This window comes from Propithecus coquereli, unplaced genomic scaffold (assembly GCF_000956105.1).
Source record: "Propithecus coquereli isolate 6110/MARCELLA unplaced genomic scaffold, Pcoq_1.0 Scaffold137, whole genome shotgun sequence".
Classification (NCBI taxonomy): Eukaryota; Metazoa; Chordata; class Mammalia; order Primates; family Indriidae; genus Propithecus; species Propithecus coquereli.
The window spans coordinates 1,409,018-1,431,616 of NW_012137969.1; the positions used below are offsets into that span (position 1 = coordinate 1,409,018).

General features: G+C 47.0%; 1 protein-coding gene across 1 annotated transcript in view; it reads right to left on the bottom strand.

The window, feature by feature from the left end:
- Window positions 1–8,308: 8,308 nt before the first annotated feature.
- The window catches only part of LOC105805926 (myosin-7-like), a 49,637-nt gene continuing 35,346 nt past the window's right edge, over window positions 8,309–22,599 (bottom strand). Inside the window, 15 exon segments of the mRNA XM_012638893.1 lie at window positions 8,309–8,509; window positions 9,567–9,767; window positions 10,312–10,425; window positions 10,427–10,483; window positions 11,484–11,609; window positions 11,863–12,066; window positions 13,344–13,536; window positions 15,490–15,593; window positions 15,685–15,826; window positions 16,063–16,154; window positions 16,156–16,260; window positions 16,604–16,731; window positions 18,275–18,392; window positions 19,233–19,478; window positions 21,762–21,848. Of these exon segments, the coding sequence (XP_012494347.1) occupies window positions 8,309–8,509; window positions 9,567–9,767; window positions 10,312–10,425; window positions 10,427–10,483; window positions 11,484–11,609; window positions 11,863–12,066; window positions 13,344–13,536; window positions 15,490–15,593; window positions 15,685–15,826; window positions 16,063–16,154; window positions 16,156–16,260; window positions 16,604–16,731; window positions 18,275–18,392; window positions 19,233–19,478; window positions 21,762–21,848 (2,118 nt within the window).

Sequence of the window (22,599 nt, forward strand, 5' to 3'; positions counted from 1 at the left end):
CCTGTTATTTCCCCTCCCCTCCCCACCTCAGATTCAGATTCTACTTTCCTCTCTACCTCTCAGTTCAAGGTTTCATCATCCGCCAGAGGTTAATTACTGGCTCCCAGGAAGTTAGTTACCAAGTCACATCACATCTACCTCCTACATATTTTTTTTTTTTCCCATAAAAACTTTCAGACCTACAGAAAAGTTGTAAAAATATGTGAAGGTAATGAATATCAATATACATTTTTACTTAGACTCACCAATTGTGTGAGCAGTTTGTCACATTTGCTTTATCTCTTTCATATATATTTATTTATGCATATCTGTATTATAGTAATAACAAAAATTGTTATTGAGTCATTTGTAAATCGCAGACATCATGCCTCTTTACTCCACAGTACTTTAGTATATATCTCTGAAGAACAAGGAACTTCTCTTATATAACCATAATACAGTGATTAAATTCAGGACATTTAACATTAATTCAATATTACTAAATATTTACCATAATAATATGTTAATTATAACACTTAATAATATAACAAATAATTATAAGGTAGTTATAATATATGTTTATATTCAAATTTCACTTTTTCCAATAATGACCTTTCTAGCAATTTTTTTTTCCCTCAATTTGGGGCCAATCTGAGATCATTTGTTATATTTAGTTGTTATGTTTCTTTAGTCTAATCTGGAATAGTTCTTCACCTCAGCCTGTTTTTTTGGTTTTTTTGGGGGAGGGATAGGGTCTTACTTTGTTTCTCAGGTTGGAGTGCAGTGGCTATTCACAGGTACAATCATAGCACACTACAGCCTTGAACTCCTGACCTCAAGCCACCCTCCCACCTCAGACTTTTTTTTTCTGATTTTGTGACATTGGCAGTCTTAAAGAGCCCACACTAATTATTTTATAGAATGTTCCTTAATTGAGATGGACACCTTAATCAAATGATCAAAGTTAGCATCACTAACAAAGCACAGATTGCCACCATGTGTCTTCTGGTGTGATGCAGTGAGACACAACTGCGCTTATGCTATATTCCTGCCAAAAATACAGGAATACTTGTACAATGAATCAGATCGTGAGGAAACCATCAGACAAATCTCTCTCACCCTCAGACTAAAGTCCACACTCCATAAAGTCATCAAGGTCTCTCATGATCTGTCACCTTTATCTCCCAGCAAGCACATCCTCTGTGTGGCAGACACTCTGGCTATCCACACAACACCTTTCCCCTCATGGCTTCCTCACTTTTGTTCAGGTAGCTCTCAGGGAAGCTGGGCGCTCTCCTAGCCTAGGAAACAAACCATATTTGGTTCATGTCTAATGTGGCAACCCCGTTCCCACTTACTGCTAATTGGTTTTGGGACGGGCGTCTGACCCATTGCTGCCAATCAGCATTCAAGAGTTAGTCTGGGGAGCTTCTGGAAGAAAAAAATATGCTCCTTGATGAAAAGGATAGTGAGGAGGCCTGTATCTTTTTACTATCTTGAACATGGTTGGGGAAGATGTGATGCTTAATGGTTAAGTGATAGTGAGGAGGCCTTTATCTTTTTACTATCTTGAACATGGTTGGGGAAGATGTGATGCAGCTGCCTTGACAGGCCCAAGGATGAAGCAGCGTGGAACGGTGGAGACCTGGCTCTTTCACACTGCACTCATTCTGAAACCGTCTGCTGTGGCAGGGCAGGGTGTGTGTGCAAGATCGTTAAATGCCTCTGCTGCTTATGCCACTATTGGCTCCGTGTGCTGCTACCTAGAGCCAAGCACGCTCTTAGCTGATACGCCCTGCCTACCTCCTGCCACTTTCCATTCCCACAAGCTCTCTCTCCCCTCGGTGCCTAACTCCTACTCATCCTTCGGCTATAGCAGAGACATGACTTCCTCCAGACACCTTCCTTTACCTTCCAAGGCTGGGGTGGGTGCCTCTCTTGAAGCATCCTGTACCTACTCCCACAGTAGCCTTTTAAATCACCAAACCTAGTTCTCATAATAGAGTTCTCCAGTATCTGTAGAGGAAAGTTATGTGGAAATAATTGCTGCAAAGCCCCAGGACACATTTTTTTATTAGCCTAAGCCAGGGCTCAGGAAGAAGTGGAAAGAATAGTCTCTTACAATAGCCCACAAGTTCCCTTCCAGCCTTTGATTCAACCGTAACTCAAGGTTGGCCCTTTCACAACAAATCTCCAGCCAGAGAACAAGTGTTGGAAGTCCCACAGATTGCTAGAAGAAAGTTGGCAAGTGTCTAATTGCTGGGAAAGAGGAACCCTTATCTTCCCAACTTTAGAATGTACAGATTAGACCTTTGTAATTGAGGCTGGGCGTAGTGACTCATGCCTGTAATCCTAGGACTCTGGGAGGCTGAGGTGGGAGGATTGCTTGAGGTCAGGAGTTTGAGACCAGCCTGAGCAAGAGCGAGACCCTGTCTCTACTAAAAATAGAAAAAGTTGGTCAGGCGTGATGGCGCATGTCTGTAGTCCCAGCTACATGGGAGGCTGAGGCAGGAGGATTGCTTGAGCCCAGGAGTTTGAGGTTGCTGTGAGCTAGGCTGATGCCACGGCACTCTAGCCTGAGCAACAGAGCAAGACTCTGTCTCAAAACAAAACAAAACAAAAAAACACCCAAAAACCTATGTAATTGTAGAGGTAAACACTAGAGCAAAATAAGGGCATAAAACACAGGGAGATGTATTCTGGGTCAGTATTAAGTAGGACTTTTTGACCATGATCATCAGTCAAAACTGGGATGGATTGCCTTTTTTTCACTGGCATGGTTCAAGTAGAAGTTGGGTTACTGTTTTTTCAGGGATGTTATGGAAGGCAATCCCCAACTGGCTGAGAGTTGGACTAGATGTCCTCTAAGCATCCCTTCCAGCCCTAAAATTCTAATGTAATTCTAAGATTCTGTGATTTGGTGTCTCCCAGGAAATTCACACACACAGCAATTAGAGACCCTGCCACCAGAGGGCGGTGTTACCACATTTGGTTCAGTTGTGTGGAAGGAAACAAAGATCCCTCCAGAGCTGCCTAGAGAGCACCAAGCTTAGAACCATCACAAACCCTTTGATGAAGATGGAGAGGGACCCACCAAAGAAATAGTATTCCTCCCTCCAACGCTCTTGAACAATGATTTCTGCCTGCAGCTCTCCAAAGACTAGGAAAGTGAAGAAAGGAAACAGGGTTGAAGAGTATCAGAAGGCCACAGCGGAAATCCTGCCACACAAAGGAAGGTTGAAGGACCCAAGAATATTCAACCTAGAGAAGAGAAAACTTGGACAGACCATGAGAACTGTATTCTATTAAAGTGGTTCTTCAGGGTCCTGGGTATCAAACCAGGATCAGCATGTGGATACTACCATGAGCAGGTCTCAGCTTGATTCAAGGAAGAACTTTCTGGCAATGTCTGGGAAGGACTACCTTGGCAGGCAGTTCATTGGCTTTATCATTCACTCACTCTACACATATTTACCATGTGCAACCAGGCCTGGCACTCTGGTTGCTGAGGATACAGCAGTGTGCAAAACACACAAAACTGCCTGCCCTCACAGAGTTGACCCCCCATATGTGAACATTCTGGGAGGCGCTGAGGCAAAACATGCAGTGGGACCTCGGCCTGCATGGATCTTAACATTCCTTCAGGGGGTTCATATCTTTCCTCGGCTTTAGAAAACCTAGTTTGTCTTCATTTCATGACTATACCCTTTTAAAATTTGGAAAGAACCTTATCATCAACACTGTATAGTTTTCATGGTTTCCAATAGAAACAAGCCTGTACCTGTGAGTTAGGATACAGGGATATGACATAACTTTTTTATATGGCAATTGTAAAAATTGCCTTTAGATTGGGAAGTCTTAGACAAATAAAATTTCTTCATTTAAAAACAAGCTGCAGGCTGGCATGGTGGCACATACCTTTAGTCCTAGCTACTCAGGAGGCTGGGGCAGAAGGATCGCTTGAGCCCAGGAGTTTGAGGTTGCTGTGAGCTATGATGATACCACTGCACTCTACCTGGGACAACAGAGTGATACCCTGTCTCCATCAATCAATCAACCAATCAATAAAGCTCCAGTTGATTATATGCTATGTTTCTTTTATTTAAGCTGTATTAGGACAAGGCATTAAAATTATCAATGTGAGGAATTCTTTCTAGAGAATAGCCAGATCACAGACAATACATATTCTGTCCTTGACGTGAACACGTAGGAACTCAACTAAAACAGATTCATTGTTACTGTCATCCAGATGCTTGGCGCAGCCTCAGAGAAGCCACAATGATTTTAATTCCTCTAATGGCTGGGATTTACATCCCCAGACTCATTTTCCACCATAGCTCTCTTATTCTTCAGCACCGGTCTCTTTCTGGCTTGTACTTTCTTCTGCATAATAAACATTCTCAGGATAGACCCCGTTTTCCATTTTCATATTTTCTTCCTCAATGGACTGCTGTTGAGATCTGTATCACCCTGGAAGACAGTAAGAGAGAGAGGGTGGAGAAAGTCCATGTGGGTCAGGGCAGGGAGTTCTGACATCTTTGCTCCCTTCTTGCTAGAAAGTCAGCTCCCCGAGATGTTGGGATACTTGTACATAGGCTGTCTTCCGAGTAATGGGTACCATTGGGTCATACCTAGCTTGTTCTGCATAAGGTTGGGAGGGTTTAGAGACACCTTCTTTGGGCCTGGCATGCCCCTTAGGACTGAACTCTGCCAGGCTGTTGAGAGGGCCAGGGTGCAATCCTGAGACCCAGTGCTTCCCTCAAGCCTGCGTGTGGCATCTCTTGAGGGGCCAAGAGGCTTCCTTTGCTATTGTGATGTGAGCATCTTCCCAAGAAAGAAAAGCTGCTGCTCATTGCATCCCACAAATGGATTTTAAATATTAGTAAGGACCGGACGCAGTAGCTCACGCCTGCAATCCTACCACTCTGGGAGGCCGAGGTGGGAGGATCGCTTAGGGTCAGGAATTTGAGACAGCCTGAGCAAGAGCAAGACCTCGTCTCTACTAAAAACAGAAAGAAATTAGCTGGACAACTAAAAATATATATAGAAAAAATTAGCCAGGCATGGTGGCGCATGCCTGTAGTCCCAGCTACTTGGGAGGCTGAGGCAGAAGGATTGCTTGAGCCCAGGAGTCTGAGGTTGCTGTGAGCTAGGCTGATACCATGGCACTCTAGCCTGGGCAACAGAGCCAGACTTTGTCTCAAAAAAACAAATAAATAAAATAAATATTAGTAAGATTTCCTTCTGGAGTTTATGGAATATTGTACCCCACAGGGCCCTTCACAGCCTCACCCCTGCCTACCCTGCTAGTTTCCTCTCCCACCTCTCTGCAGCTCTCTTGCCTCATGCTGAGCCCCTGAGCAACTCCCACCTCTGTACTTTTGCATGTGTTGGGCCTTCTATCTGGAATTTCCTTCTCTTCTCTGCCTGGCGAAGGATCAGTGTTATTCATTCTTCTAAGTTTTTGTTAAAATATTTTATTTTTTATTTTAATAGCAAGACCAATAACTTCTATAAAAGACACCAGTTATGCACTTGGATGTCATAGTGTCAATTGCTATAAAAATTTCTAAAAACTTCCTCTCAGTTTCTACACTTCTGCTGTTGTGGGCAGGTAACAAACAGGACCACCCATCGCATGGTACTGCTCTAGACTCTTGTACAGGTTACGCCCTCCTTGGAGTGCTCCATCCAGCCACCTCGGGATGATCCAATTGCTCCTCCTCTGTGCTCCCTTCCCATGAAATGCAAACAGCACATAGGAGAACATTGGCCCACAGCCTTATAGTGATTGTTGTGTGCATCTACCTCTCTACCAGGTGCTGAGCTCCTCAAGGAGGACCTTCTTTCTCATTTACCTCTGTATCCCAGAGAACAGGCCTAGAGCCCATATTCAGAGCTTGGTCAATACATGTGGGGATGGATATAATGCCACTTTAGAAAACTAAACTCTGTGGCTCATGAACGTGAAGGCAGGGTCTAGGCTCAGTGTTGATCCATGCACCAGTTTTCTTAAGACAGCCCATGACCACGGGTGGTATATCCAGCCCTGTGACCACCAAGGGGACATGGATAAAAGAGTAAGGATAGATCAAGACATGGAGAGCAGACCCTGGAGGCATGGCCTCATCACCTCTGGGTGCTGCAGGCCAGACTGTAGCCTGGAACGTGGAAGTAGATCCTTTCTGTGATAGAGCAGCTGGACCAGGGCCAACTAAGGGAGGGTGAGGGATTTGCCTTAGAAGGTATCTACTCCTGGAGGCTAAGACTTAGCAGGTGGAAGGAGCTAAACCACCTCCTGAGTCAGGGTGTGCAGGAAGCCTCCTGAGTAACCCCTGCCTAGGTGAGAGCTCAGGGGGAGGGATCCCTTTCAGGTTTCTGCCCTGAAAGGAGATGGTTACACATTAATCATAGAACTCATCTAGAGTCAAGCCTCTGGTTTTCTTTTTTTCTTTCTTTCTTTATTTTTTTCAGCAGAGAATTGAGTTCTAGGGCCTCTGATTTTCTTAACTTCCCAAGCTTACCATTTACCATTATTTTAGGGTTAGAGAATTAAGAAAAAGATTCTGTGTCCTTTTTTTTTTTGTTTCCTCCCTAAGCAAATAGTATTATCTTACTGAGCCTTATCTGGCTCAGCTTGAATCCAAAGGTCAATGGGTTATCACTTTTGGCTAAAACTCAAACTGACCACCATTCCTGAGAGACAGAGAGTTGTAAATGAACAGGGAACCTTACCCTCACCAATAGCTGATTCATCCAGATGTTTGAACACAAGGCTAGAAATAATTTCTGGAATCCATGGAAGTTGGTACTTAGGCTTCACCCTCACCCCTATCCCCCAATCTGAGCCAAGTCCTGGATTTTTAGCTGTCCTGGTTAATCCCACACAGAAGGCAACCAAATCAATTTTCCATGGTAATTCAAATAAAAGACAACTTGCCTTTCCTTAGTACAGGGTTTGTATGATCTGAGGGAGTATTAGAAACCTGAATTCAACCAGTATTGATGAAATGATGAAATTCTCTGAGTTTATTTTCCTCACCTGACAAATGGGGATATTTATCCCTACGTCATAGGGTAAATAAAATAGTGAGAAGCATCTGCCATCTGCCAGGCTCTTGTAAAAAATCTAGGTGAAACCTCCATCCCCAGCTCTGTGTTTTTGTAAGGGCAGACTTCTGCTACAGCAGTGGCTGTCAAACTTGATCACACATCTGAGTTCCCTGGAGGGCTTGTTAAACCACAGATGCTGGAGCTACCCCCAGAGCTGCTGACTCTGTAGGTCTAGAGCCAGGCCTATGACTAGGCATTTCTAACAACTCTCCAGGTGACATTGATGTTGCTGGTCCAGGAGACCATGTTTTGGGAAGCACTGCTCTAGAATAATGTTCTTTGTCTCTCTCCTCACCTTTCCCTTGCTTCTCTCCATGGGGGGAGGAACGATTTATCTTGTGTTTGGAATAAGAAACCAGGAAGGCTGAACCCTATCTTGTCTCTCCTTTTAGATCTACTTTCAGGGATGATGAGTTCTGGTTGTTCCTCTGCTCAAGGCAGTGGCTGCCTCGCAGGGAGCTGGCCTGTGGTTGTTCAGTGCTACAGGCATCTTTAATCCTGAGGCAAAGATGAGGATGCCCGTGGTGGACGCACACTAGAGCCACATCCTCAGTCTAGAGTTACAGCATAATAAAACTGGTATTTTGACTCATATATTTGTCCCCAGTGTTTTTTTCCCTTGATTGGTTCTGAAGTGAAGGGAGTAAGAAAGGACTGTTTTAAGTTGTCCCCCTAAAATCCCACCTGCACTCAGTGCTCAAGAAATGGTAGCTGTGATTATGATTATTAATTATTTCGTTAGTATTAGAAACCTGAATTCAACCAATATTGATGAAATCCCCAGTGAAGAATAATATTGTGGGGGATGTGAAAGACGAACACACATTGCCACGAGCTTGTGGATGTCTCCATGGATCTCCAGAGAAAATGCATGTGTACGAAGCACCCACGTTTCAGGTCTAGCATCAAGAATCATCACACAAGGAAACTGCCTTCCACCCAGATGGGGGACATCAGGACTACCTGCACCTGTCTGCAGGTGGACAGTACCCCACCCAAGGCTGTGAGAATCCAGAGAGGAGAGCTGCAGCTGAAGAGGTGGGGGGAGCTGTGGGGTTCCTGTTGCATGAGATTGGGTGTGACAAAGACTGGAAGCTGGGGAGCATGGAGTGCCTGCTGGGTAGCATACTACCACTGCTGGGAGCAAAGAGGGTACAGGGAAGGTGAGCTTCCGGCAGTCCACACCTACCTGCTGTGGCCTAGGGCACGGAAGGCCTCATTCCTCAGAGAGGGTTTTGGAAGAGCCTGTCTTAGGCACCTGGATGATCTCCACGGAGGTGATACCCTTGCCGGCCACACGGTGTCTGGTGCGCAGCTTGTTCAGGGCAGTCTCTGCCATGCCGGCCCGCTCCTCAGCATCATCCAGCTCATGCACTGTCTTCCTGTACCGAGCCAAGGTCTGGTTGGCCTGCTCCTCCTGTGACAAACGCATGGCAGAAAACAGGGTATGAGCCTGGCTGGTTCTGGTTAAGTGAGCAGTTTTATGAGTTCTACTCGGACCTCTAAGAGTCCAGTTGTTCTTCTTACAAATCAGCTGTCCTGGGTGGGGAGGGACATGTTCCAGCTCACCAGGGATGACCACCTTCAACACTCTTATTTGATTCTTTTTGGCCTTGATGTCAATATTTGTAAGTAAAAATGTGCTTCTGTTGCTGCTTCTGTAATTTGCGGTTTTAGGCATTATCTATTGGTGCTCCACTATAGAAGATGAGGATTTAGCACTTTCCCAGCCCCTGCCATACATTTCCCATCCCCTGGTCTTCCCAGCAGAGTTGTGGTCATTTTGGTTAGAATAGTATTTTTTTGGTTAGAACCATATCTGCTGTCAGCTGGCCTTTATCGAGCCTTTTGGTAAGAGTGTTAGGTGCACGGGTAGCTGATGGATTCAACATGGTGGCCACAGAACTGGCAGCAAATGACAGCAGTCACTATCTATGTCCTTGAGGGGGAGTATATAGGACATGTGGTGCAGGGGTGAGACTTGAAACTGCCGTTTGCTGCCCATTTAACTTTAATTCTGACTTTTACTAACATAGCATAGATAGTCCACTCTGGGTCTGTTTCCTTGCCTGTGAAATGGATTAAGAATATCAGCCTTCCTACCTCAACAGCAGGAGGATCAAATAAGGAAGGGAGAGGTTGTCCTTGCCAGAGGCCACAAGGGTCAACAGAAGCAGGACAGAGGCAGCAGGACCTTCCCGAGGTTGAGGTCTCCGCTGCAGTGGTTATGTTAGTTAATCTGGTATTCATGGGGAATATTTTTAGTTTTTACATGTTCTTATCTCTGGTGTGTAGTGCCTGGTCCCCTTCCCATTCAATACTGAGGACATGGTGCCATGGACATGAGCCTCACAGAGTCATCTTGGGGCCAATACTTGCTTCTTTCCCCGTGGTTAATTCTAATCAAGGCTGGCGGCCTGGGCTGGGAAACAAGCGTTAGGGAGTGAGGAATGGGGAAGCTGTCGAGCACTTACCGCCTCCTCGATCTGCCGCTTGTAGACCTTCAGCTTGTTCTGCAGCTTCTCCACCAGCTCCTGCACGAGCTGGTTGGTCTTGTGGTCCTCCTCCATCTGGAACACCAGCTCTTTGAGGCGGCGCTCATTCTTGCGCAGCGTCTTAACCGTCTCCACGTGCTGTTTCTGCTCCCCGTCCAGCTCTGTCTCTAGTTCCTTGATCTGAGGGAGAAAGAGAGGAATGCAGCTGAGGGGATGCATGTTATTGAACTTCAGAGCTCAGTGGCCTTGGACGTGGCTGTCATGGCTGCAATATCCACTTCCTGCCTGGAGGTGATGGGACGAGCCCTTGGCAGGAAAGCCAGGCTCTGCCTTTTATGGGCCATGCTGTGGGCACCACACAGTCACCTTCCCCTGAGCCTCAGGTTTCCTCCTCTGGGAAATGGGGGAGTCAGAGGTCAGATAAGGCGACTGAACCTTCTGGGCCCTTCCATCACTGACGCTGGGGTAAAGACTAAAGCTGGTTTTCTTTAAGTGAATAATAAGAGGAAGGAAAACATTGGGAACTTCTCTGCTTGGAGGCTAAGGCATTCTGGGAGAAAGGTGACAGGGAGAGAGGTGGAGGAGAGGAGAACTTTGGATAAATAAACTAAAGCTATTGTCCCAGTTTCCTTTTCTTTCATAGCACTTGTACCACCCAGTTCCTCATCAAATGCAAGGCATGATTTTGGCTCCCCTCTCCTGGCTGGCTTGACACTGCCCTCACCCTGGCCTCCAGCTTGATGATCATGCGCTTCCCTCCTTTCAGGGCCAGCTGCTCAGCCTCCTCCATCTTGGCCTGCAGGTCTTTGATAGTGACCTCATAGTTCTTCTTGATTTTTCTCCAGGTGCATGCAGTGGTCCTGCTCTTGCCGGAGCTCTTCTGCCATGCGGGCAGCCTGTGGGCAGGGAGGAGTGGGAGTTGGAGCTGGGTGCTACCCAAGTTTGTAGCACCTTTGAGAGATGAGGGACCTTATCTTCCAGTCTCTGGGGAATCAAGTGGTTGACAAAAGGATCCTTGCTGACAAGCTGCTAGGGTTTGGTGGAGGGGGTGCCCCTTGATCCCATGTGCCCTGAATGGGGAGGGGGAGGCTCATGCACCCCCAGCCAAGCCTCCTAACCCCACGGACTCCTGCCAGCTAGGGGCACTCAAGCCAAACCCTTTGCTGCCACCTCCATGAGGGGCACAACATGGAGGGCGGGAAAAGCACAGCATCTGGAGTTGGAAGACTTAGGACTGTGTCCAGCCCTGAGCAACCTTCAGCAAGTTAGTTGCCTATCCCTCCTCAGCTCCCTTGTTCTTGCATGCGTTCCACAAATATTCATGAAGGGTCTACTGTGTACCAGGCATGGGTCTGTGCTCTTGGGAGGTAGCGCCACATAAGACCAACAGTGTTCTTGAACTCCTGGAATTTTAATCAAGTGGGAAAAGCCCGGCAATAAAATCTGTATTTTCTCATCTTCAAAGTGGGGATAAACAGAACCTACCACTCAAGGTTGGTGTGAGCACCCAAAGGGATGCTGGGGTGAACACACATGGTGACACATTTGCTGACATCCACCTCTGAGCCCCTGGGCATGTGTCCATCTTCCTTTTCCTAGCTCTTTCCTCAAGGCTGTTTTAATGCTGCTCATTGCCAAAAATCCTGCCCAGATGAGCCCTTTTGATCTGAGTCCCCTGGCCTCATGCTGTAATCCTTCACATGATCATGTGTAGCTTGTAATTCTTCCTTACTTTCATATGTTTGGCTTTTTAGAAAAGCCTCAGGCTCCTCCATGACAGAGCCACATCCCTGCTGGGCAGGACACCACAAGCGAGTTCACAGTGACCCACGAGGGGAGAGGGTGGCTTTCCTGTCCAGGCCCTGCCCACCAGCAGCAGGTGGCACAAACACCTACGTCTGTCATGGCCTTCTTGGCCCTCTCATCAGCAGAACGGAACTCACTGATGAGCTCCTTGTGCTCATTGGAGATGCGCTGGACATCTGACTCCAGCTTGCGCTTGACCACCAGGAGGCTTTGGTTCTGGAGGAGGAATGAAGATACTATCAGGAGTCTGCATGGCCCTGCCCATGTCCAGGAAAGAAAACCACCCTCTCCCAGACATGCTTGCCAGACCCTCCAACAGGAAATGGCCCTTGGCCTTCTGTGTGGGTTGAGGGTCTCTCCCTTGCATTCCTCTCTGGGTTTTAGAGCAGAACTCGAGTCATGAGTAGCCCAGGAATAATGTGTCTGAGTGTGAGTCCGAGAGGCACTGATCCAGGAGCCACTGACCTACCTGGATGTTGACCTCATTGTGCCTCTCAGTGATCTCCACCACCTCCTGTTCCAGCAGCTTGCGGGAGCGCTCGCTGCCCTCCAGGGCTGAGCGCACCTCTTCCAGCTCCGTCTGCAGCAGGCTCAGGCGCCGCTCCTGCAGGTTGTACTGCTCCCGTAGCTCCTCATGCTGCCGGGCATCCTCATCCATCTGGACCTGCAGGTCCTAGAGGGCAGAAGGACCTGGCCTGAGCCCATTGGCTGGACTATGGTACAACCTGGGCTGGCCAGGCCTGAGGGTGCCCTCACCTTTATGAACAGAGTTCAGCAAGAAGCGGGGGCAGGGGTAGAGGCCACAGAGAAAGAGAGTGAGACACAGATATGCCCTAGGGGAGTTCATGGCGTGGTCGAGTCCCAGCTAGGCCAGGACCCAGGACTTGTCTAACAGGAGATCAAGCCTTTCCTGATGGCAGAGTGCCTGGTGTTCTCAGCAGGGCCCTCTCAGGGAGGCCTTCCCTGATGACCTTTGACAATTATGCTTTCACTGGCTAATCTCTGGCTTCCTTCCTCTGCCCTCTTATTTCTCCATAACACTTATCATCATTTTTTTTTTTTTTTTGAGACAGAGTCTCACTGTGTTGCCCTGGCTAGAGTGCCATGGCATCATCCTAGCTCACAGCAACCTCAAACTCCTGGGCTCAAGCAATCCTCCTGCCTCAGCCTCCCAAGTAGCTGGGACTACAGGCATGCGCCACCATGCCCGGCTAATTTTTTACATATATTTTTAGTTGTCCAATTAATTTCTTTCTATTTTTAGTAGAGACGGGGTCTCGCTCTTGCTCAGGCTGGTTTCGAACTCCTGAGCTCAAACAATCCGCCCGCCTCGGCCTCCTAGAGAGCTAGGATTACAGGCGTGAGCCACCGCGCCCGGCCTATCATCATTTTTAATACTACAGTTTAATTTATTTGTTGCTTAATGTCTACCTGCAGGGGTGTTTCTGTCTTGTCTACTCTTATATTCCTAGCACCTAAAACAGTGCCCAGGTAGGGCAGGTCCCCAATGAACAAGTATTGAATGCATGGATGCTACTATATATGTATGCTTTAAAGACCAGCCTGATGATGGAGGGCAATAAAGAGGACTTGTGTTTATTTTTTAAGGCTAGTGGTGGGTATATGAGTTTATGTTCTTTATTTTTCTATGTCTGAAATAGTTTATAGTAAGTCAAAAATGATTTTAAAAATTCAGACAGGCCCAACTTCATGTTTTCCTCCTTTCTTCCCTCTCTCCAGTTGTCCCAGACATGGACTTTGGTGGTTGGGGCCTCTTGTTTATACAGTCCCTAAGTCTCCTGCTCCCTAGACTGCCAGCCACCCTGCGGCCTCACTCTTCTGCCTTTATCCTTGCTGACGACATGCACAAAGTTAGTACCCTGTAAGCCTTCAGGCTCGACTGATGATAGCTTGCTTTGTGATTAGTTTCTTCTCTTCCCAGATTACTACCTTGATTTGCTGTTGCAGCCTTTTCAGTGTCTTCACAAGTTCGCTGTTGTTCTTATTGGCATGGTCCAGCTGGATTTCCATCTCATTCAGGTCCGTTTCCATCTTCTTCTTGAGCTGTAGCGCCTCTGCCTGGCCCTTGGCCTCTGCCTCCAGGCTGGCCTGCAAGGACTCGATTGCCCGCTGGTGGTTCTTCCTGTAAGTCCAAGCAGAGAAGACTTTGGTATACTGGGCCTGCTGTTCAGTCTGTGCCAAACCTCCCTAGATAAGAGGTCTCTCAGTATCAGCGGAGCCAGATACAGCTACCATGTTGTGAAATTAAACAAACCCTTAAAGCACTAAGTGGGGTAGTCTCATGCTGTAGGGAAAGAAAAGAAAGGTCATATTTACTGAATATTTTCCATGTGTCTTATGTGATTTCAATTCATTTAACATGCAGATCAGCTCTGAGAGGAAACTGAGGCTCTGAGATGCTGAAAAACATGCCAAAAGGCCACCCATTTGGCATACAGTAGAGTCATAATTCAAATGCAGATGCTAAATTCCCAGGTTTTTCCATTATAGAATGTGAGCTTTGGCCATATAAGTCAGGTTTATATCTCTCTTCAAAACAACAGTCATTAATTGGTTATATTTAGTATATAATAATATTATAATCAACACAATAAATATTTCCATAAAACCCTCATATAAGCTGTATTAATCTCCTTTTATAGGAGAAGACCAAGGAGGTAATGAGGTGTCCAATAAACATTTGTTGAACTGAGGCAAATAAATGGTTGGCATGTAAAGATCCTGTCACCTGCCTTTTCAGAAATCCCCACCCCCATCCCATGTTCACCTCAGCTTCACCATGAATGCCCACCACATGCATGCACATTGCTGGATTTGCAGCACCTTGGAATGGTTCAATTCCTAGATATGGGAGAGGGTATTATAACATTCCCAAAAGCAAACAAAATAGTGATTCACTTTCACTTAAAAAATAAATATAAGCAGAAACTACAAAACATTGTTGAAAAAAATTAAAGATGATTTAACTAAATGGGAATACGTACATGTTTATGGATCAGAAGACTTACTATTGTTAAGGTGGCAATAATCCCCAAATTGATCTACAGATTCAGCACAATCCCTATCAAAATTTCAGCTGATTCTTTACAGAAATTCATAGACTGATCCCAAAATTTAAATGGAAATGGAAGGGACCCAGAATGACCATGACGATCTTGAAAAAGAACAAAGTTGTAGGACTCGCACTTTCCAATTTCAAAGCTTATTACAAAGATACAGTAATCAAGACAGTATGGTCCTGGTATAAAGATAGAAGTATACATCAATGGAATAGAATCAAGAATCCAGAAACAAACTCTCACAATTATGATGAATCTATTTTCAACATGGGTACCAAGACCATTCAATGGGGAGAAAAGTCTTTTCAAAAAATAGTGCTGGGACAACTGGATATCCAGATGCAAAAGAATAAAAGTGGACCCTTACCTCACACCATATACAAAAATTAATTCAAAATGGATCAAACACCTAAATGTAAGAGCTAGAACTATAAAACTATTAGAAGGAAATATAGGCATAAATCTTTGTGACTGGATTAGGCAATGGATCTTCAGATGTGACCCCCCGAAGTATAAATGACTAAAGAAAAAAAAAAATTATACTTTTTCAAAATGAAAACTTTTGTGCTTCAAAGTACATCTTTAAGAAAGTGAAAAGACAACCCACAGAATGGAAGAAAATATTTGCAAATCATATATGATGAAGGTCTAATTTCCAGAATATATAAAGAACTCTTACAAGTCAACTATAAAAAGACAACCTGATTTTTAAAATGGACAAAGAACAGACATTTCTCCAAAGAAGATATACAAATGGCCAGTAAGCACATAAACGATGCTCAGCATCATTAGCCATCGTGGCTAAAATACTCTATGCTTAAGTGTTCGTAAACCAGTGCCACATTAGTGTAAGGCACTATCATTATTTCTATTTAATAGATGAGGAAACTGAGGTTCAGAGAGGTTCATGTGAATTACCTGAGGTCGCATGACTAGTAGGTGGCAGAGACCTAGGTTTCTGGTTCTATACCATCATACTGGCTAAAAGTCAGCCTCCCATTCGATCAGCTCCATACCTCGTAGCTTCAAATTCTTCTTCTTTCTCATGGATTCTCCGGTCAATATCAGCTTTGACCTCAGCCAGTTCCAACTGAATTTGGATCACCTTGCTCTCTTCAACCTACCAGGAATATAAACATCAGTCTTTCTGGCCAAGAAGGTATGCAGTTCCTGGCTAAGGGTCCAGGCCTCAGCAACAGCCCCATGGTTACCTCTAGGGAAGACTCAGCTTCTTCCAGGGCCACCTGGAGTTCTTCCTTCTCAATCTCCAATTTTTTCTTCAACTTCTGCAGTTCATGCACACTCTGTCCTCCCTCTCCGAGCTGAAAAAATAGAAAGAAATTAATTGGACAACTAAAAATATATATAAAAAATTAGCTGGGCATGGTGGCGCATGCCTGTAGTCCCAGCTACTTGGGAGGCTCTGAGGTTGGTGGTATGTGCAGAAAATATTCTGCTGAGGGCCCAAAGTGGGCTCCTTTGCCCAGAAACCCAGTCCTCCTCTTAAAGGTGCCCATGAACTTCCTTCTCCTGGGCTTGGTCCTGGCCTTAGCAGTGCTTGCCCACCCAGCACAAGGGTGACAACTCACTTGGTCTCCTCCAGCTCCTCAGTCCTCTGGATGGCATCGGTCTCGTACTTGGTCCTCCAGCTGGTCACTTCAGTGTTGAGCTTGGACACCAAGGCGCTGCAGCTCTGACTTGCCCCCCTGCTCCTCTTCCAGCTGCTCCTTTAGCAGGTCCAGGTCGTGCTTGGTGTTGGCAAGGCTCACCACGGCTGTGCTGCGGGACTGTGGAGATCAGCCAGTCAGCAGCCCTGGGGGCTTTCTACAGCCCCGGGGCCATCGCTTAGGTATGCATAACATTGGTGCAACAGTGACAGCAGGTGACAGAGGGAAAACAACACATGATTCTATCCAAACCATCAGGGTTTCATTTTCCTTATTTTCACCCTATTATCGTCCACAAGGATATGTGATTTCATCTAGTTGTACACATCACACACTACAGTTTTGTAGTTAACATTTTTACTTGCTATTGTATCACCTGTTTTTCATGTTCCTTCTAATTCTTCATAACCTATAACCTTTAAGGAGGCAGCTCTGTCACCATCAACCCCACCCCCAAACCAACCTTCGACTCTTCATCCAGCTGCCTCTTGTAATCATCCACTTGCGATGTCAGAGATGTCTTTATCCGTAGGATTTGATTGAGCCGACTCTGGGATTCTTCATGTTCCCGGCTCAGTTCACTATTTTCAGCTGGGTGAGAAGGGATGGAAGAAATATTGGATGAGCAACTGGTTCCCCAGCCAAATCCTAAGTCTCCTGGGGTGTTGCTTCTAAAGTACCAAATAAATATGGCACCTTGGCCAACTGAGCAGGAACAGGGAGCGCAGGGAACAACTATGCCAGCCACCCAAAGTAAGTGAGCCCAGGAGAGAAGAAAGCGCCCAGGGGTTGCCAACATCCAGGTGACTTGCATGGAATTAGGGGCCTCAGATACAAAGCCCCCAGCTCCCAACTGTCAGGAGATACAGCAAAGCAATTTGGAGCAGAGTGTTTACGGTATAAAATGTATTTGTCACCATCCCAGAACCTATAGTCCTGTCATTTGTGGAATGACTTTGAGAGCCCCGGAATGTCCATGAGCCAAAGAGGAAGAGCAAGGGTTTCTGGTTCTACTCTTTAAGTCCCTTCATCTCCCTCAGCTTCACTGTTCTTATCCATCAAATTGGGATATTGATTTTTAACAAGTATTCAGAATGTGAGAAACAAGGCCAAAGGATGCCTACAAGTTCTCTCGATGTCACACTGAAGCACTGTCTACCCAGCCCGCCCACGGAATATTTAGTTCTCTAAGGGAATGCACCTCTGTTTGACTTACTGTTTACCCCTGATTAGAGCCCAGCCTCTGCAAAGTTAGATGTTAACTTGTGTAATGATAAGTTACTGATTATTTTTGGCATAGAGATGCAAAGGATTTCTTCTGGTAGGGGGGAAAAACTAAACTAAACCCAGAGGTTACAGTATTATTGTGTGTGTGGACATTAACCAGTTTTGCATCTAACTTATTTTAGCATTCATTTCCCAGCTGACTGTATAAATCTCTGCCTCTCCAATGCTCTTTGAAGAGGCTTTGCCATTTTTCTGGTTCCCTTATTAATGAGTTAAATAAATCCTTGAAGCATGTTCACTTTATATTAGTATGTGGGTCATGTTTGAAAATTGGATTTTGTCAGCATCAATGTTCCTCCTGCTGATCTGACAGGGCAAGTGAGAGAATTTTTACAAAAATGCCTCGAATATGGCTCACGCCTGTAATCCTAACACTCTGGGAGGCCAAGGCGGAGGTGGGAGGATTGCATGAGCCCAGGAGTTCGAGACCAGCCTAAGCAAGAGCAAGACTCTGTCTTCACTAAAAATAGAAAAAAATTAGCTAGGCACAGTGGTGCCTGTAGTCCCAGCTACTTGGGAGGCTGAGGCAGGAGAATCACTTGAGCCCAGGAGTTTGAGGTTGCTGTGAGCTATGATGATGCCACTGCACTCTAGCTGGCCAAAAAGCAACAACAACAAAAAACACCCATGAATAGTGTTCTCTGTTTTACATTGTAAAGACATTACTTGGAATACTCAGCAGGTGGCATAAAATCTCCTTGTCTCATCGCAAGGGGATTGGATGGGAATTTTGCAAAGCCAAGAAAGCGCTGGGGAGAAGACCCAGGTGTGCTTCCTCCCGCTTCCTTCAGGATCCCTGTTCCTTTCCATGCACCACTCCTTGGGAAGCTGCAGGGAGGGAGCTCACCTTGGAGGCGGGTCCTAATGGCATTGATTTCTGCCTGGTTTCTCTCCAGCTCTGCCACCTTGGCGTTGACTTCTGATAAGCTGTCTTCCGGCTTTCTGACGTGGGCCTCTGCATTCAGCTGCTCAGAAAGAATGAACACCATGGGGAAGAGTACGGGGTTGGGCAGGCCAAGCCCTCCTTGCTTCCCCCTGGAATTTTGCCCTTCCTCATGTCTGTTCCTCTTGTGCACCTCCCAGAATACCTGCTCAGGCCTTCTAGAACATTCCGCTCTCGGAAATTCCAAACAGCTCACCATTTTCTATCAGTATAAACCCAGAGCCTTTGGGTGGGCACAGCCCCTCACTCTGGCCAATCCCCCTTTCACAGCCCCTCCAGACTCCTGCAGACCATACCCGATAAAAAAATGCAGTGAGCTGATTTAAGGAAAAATACTGGCATTAGTACAGGGGTCTGTAGGTAAAACTGGAACTATGAAGAGGCCTTGTGAGCATCTGACGTTTGGGGACTTGTGAGTATCTGACATTTGGGGACTACAAATAGTTGCTGGGTCAGGGACCCCCGAGGTATCACCTCGGCTCACCTTTGATTCCCACCTTCCCTAGTGTCACAAGGGGCTCTTCACCAGGTAGGTGCTCAATGAATGCATGTTGGATGGCTTACTTCATTTTCTTTCTTGTCATGGATCACTTTCTCTTTGAATTGTGGCATGGTATGCATTTATCTTATTTCTCCTACTGGTTGCTAACTCCATGAGGACATAGTTATACTAATGAAATGAAAATTGTAACAGCACATTTATTGAGCATTTATTATGCGCCAGGGCCTATTGCAGCCCTCACAATAGCACTCCGAGGTGGGGATTATTACTACCATCCCTGTGTTACAGATGTGAAGACCAAAGCACAGTTAGGTTATGCAGTGGGGCCTCCCTGTGGCTGTGGGAGGGGGCTGCCCTCACCTTGGACTTCTGCATCGTCTCCACGCTGGCATTGAGGTCGTCGATCTCAGCCTTCATCACCTGCTTGTCCTTCTCCAGCTTGGACTTGATCCTCTGTAGGCTCTCCATGTGCTCCGTCAGCTCGGCCATGGAGTCTGTGTGCTTCTTGCGCAGCGTGGAGGCTGTGGCCTCGCTCTGCAGGGCCGCCTCCTCCAGCTCACGCCGCAGCTTCAGCAGCTTGGCCTCCTGCTTGCGGTTCTGCTCAATCTAGGGTAGGGGAGCAGCAGGGCTCAGCAGAACGAGCTAGCCTGGCCTCCTTGGGGTGGACACTGCCCACCTGCTCGCTGGTCCCCTGGTAATCCTGCTCCTCACTAGAAGTCCTGACTGAAATGTTATTCCTTAGCCTTTGGACACGTTGCGCATAGGATTTGTTTAGGTAGTGTTGTGTGTTGAATCATGCCGCATAAAAAGATATATCCAAACCCTAACCCCAGGCACCTGTGAGTATGACCTTATCTGGAAATAGGGTCTTTGCAGACATAGTTAGTTAAGATGTCATACTCGATTAGGGTGGACACTAATCCAGTGACAGATGTCCTTTTAAGAAGAAGGAAATTTGGGCCTAGAGAGACACCCAGGGAGAAGGCCCTGTGACTATAGAGGCAGAGATTAGAGTGATTTGTCCAGCTGAGGCACACCAAGAATTGCTGGCAGCTGCCAGGAGCTGGGAGAGGGGCCTGGAACAGACTCTCCCTCAGAGCTCCAGAAGGAACAACCCTTCTCACACCCTGATTTCAGATTTCTGGCCTCCAAACTGTGAGAGAATACAGTTCTGTTGTTTTAAGCCATCCGGTTTGTGATAATTTGTTATAGCAGCCCTGGGAGACCAACACAGATAGCAACTCTTGCCTTGTGTATTTCTCTCCTTCGCCTGTATATAACTTCTAGATCCTCTCTACAACAAATGCAGACCATGGGCTGGGGCACCAGCATCACCTGGGAGCTCATCAGAAATGCAGAGTCCATAACCAGAGCCCTTGAACTAGAATCTGCATTTTAATGATATCCCCACGACCCACGTGCCCCAGAACCAGTGTTCCAGCCATTTTCAGGCACTGGCCATTCCCTGCTTGCCTCTCCAACTGTCCATTCTCCACCCAGGTCCCTCCATAACTCCAGCTCCTGCCGGGCAGCCCCTCCTCCCTGGCTCTGGCTCTCACAGCCCCATAACCCTACATCCTCTTGTCCCTTTGGTCCAGGGGCAGTAATGGCCCCCTGGTGCCAGTCTCTGGTGCCCTCCTATTCTCTTAACCCTCCCTACACTGCTAGCAGTAGTCCCTTTGTTCATGCCTCATCATTCAAACCATTGGAATGATTTTGTTTCCTGCCAGGACCCTGACCACAGCTAGGTACCAGCTTCAGTTCTGGACACACACCCCCAGTGAGAGGACAGTGGCCAGGAAGGTGAGGAAATGGACATAGAGTCCAGGAAGCAACAGATAAAGGAAGCTCTGCTGTCCAGCAACAGGGAAACACCCATCGTGCCTTGTGCTGTGCCTGAGGGTCTGCATTGCAGGAGAGCTGACTACATGCAATTAGGAGAAGGTTGTGTGGTTTCTGCTGGTCCCCAGGACACCATCATGTGAATCAAAGAAGCCGAAGCTCTACACCAGGAGGCGAGGCTCTAACTCCAGCCCCCCATACACCTTGGTGTATGGGGCAGTGGGGTTACTCCACTGTATTAACATATTAACTCTGTCTTTATTTTCTGTATTCTGATGCTTTGACATCTGGGGTCTTGCTGACGTTGCAGGGACCGCCCCCCACCCCGCCCCACTCCCCACCACACAAGGGATAGCCAATTCCTAGAGATAGCAAACAGCTCACCCTGGAGTGTGTTATTCACATCCAAACCAGCCAATCTAGAACCCACAGGGCAACCACCTCTATGGGGCTCTCACATTCATTTGGGGTCACGATCCACCTACCCTAATCACTCCAGGGCCAAGTACCAAACAACTGGGGACAGCCCCTGTGCCCCAGAGCTACTGAGATTACTCAAACTGGCCAGTCCTAAGCCAGTTTCCTCTGCCTTGCCTGTTCCTTGCCATAGAGACCACGGGAAAGGCCCTTGCCCACATTTCCCCTTCACACGCCCACACCCCCTTCCTGGCCAAGTCCAGTGCTCCACAGGGAATACCAACCCCTCCTCGTGGAACTGTGTGTAACAAACTATCTTTTCAAAGGCAGGTGTCTCCTGATATGTTGGCCTTACTACACTTCACATTTTCTATTAATACGCTGTATTTAAACACCTGCCCTCTGCATCCAGTCTGTCTCCTGCTTCCATGAACGTGACTGAGCTACAGAGCCCCAGCAGAAAGTGAACTGAACAGCCCCTCCCACACCTACTCTTTATTATTAGTTGGTTTCTCCTCAAGTTAGTCTCAGGACCTCAGCAAGAACTGGTTTTTATCCCACTGTTTGCAGCCCAGCATTTTTTTTCCCTGAAGGCAGTATTGTGGGTTCCTGGCCCCCCAGGATGGGTACCTGAGCAGATGTGGCTCCACCAGCTTCCTCCAGCCTGTCGCTGAGGTCTTTGAGGTCCCGGGACAGGTCGCTGCGTTGTTTCTCCACCTGGGATTAGGTTTAATTATACTGACGGAAGCCAGCCAGAGCTCCTTTTTCTCCAGTAAAGAGCACAGTGACCACATCATGTCTGAGAAGCTAGGGCCTGCACTTGGGGAGCCTTGTGCTCTGTCTGCCATCCACAGGCTCAGTGAAGGACACTGTGTGTCCTCCCCACACTGGGCGGGTGTCAGTGCCCACCTTACTGCACTGTCCAATTTTGCTAAATCTGGAGGTTAGGCACATTATTATGTGTCTCCCACCAGCTTTCTGGCTTCACTACCCTGTAGGAGCCCCACCCTCAAGCCCCCGTCAACGCTTTGCTCTTTCTAACACACGCTTTCTCCTTTTACACCTTTGTCCCTGTGAAGGTAGGTGCCATTACGTTCCCTTTGCCTAGAAATTCCTCCGTGCATCAACCTGTTGAATTCAATCCTTGAGGTCAAATGTTTCCTCCTCCACCTGCCCCAAGTAGACCAGCCTTTTCTCCTCTGGACTCACCCACCTGTGGTATCCTTGCCTTGCACATCCTCATGCATGTAGGTATGTAACACAGTGCCTGGCACACACTGGGTGCTCAAGAAATGACTAGACTTTTTTTTTTTTTTTTTTTGAGACAGAGTCTCACTCTTTTGCCAGGGCTAGAGTGAGTGCCGTGGCGTCAGCCTAGCTCACAGCAACCTCAAACTCCTGGGCTCAAGCGATCCTTCTGCCTCAGCCTCCCGAGGAGCTGGGACTACAGGCATGCGCCACCATGCCC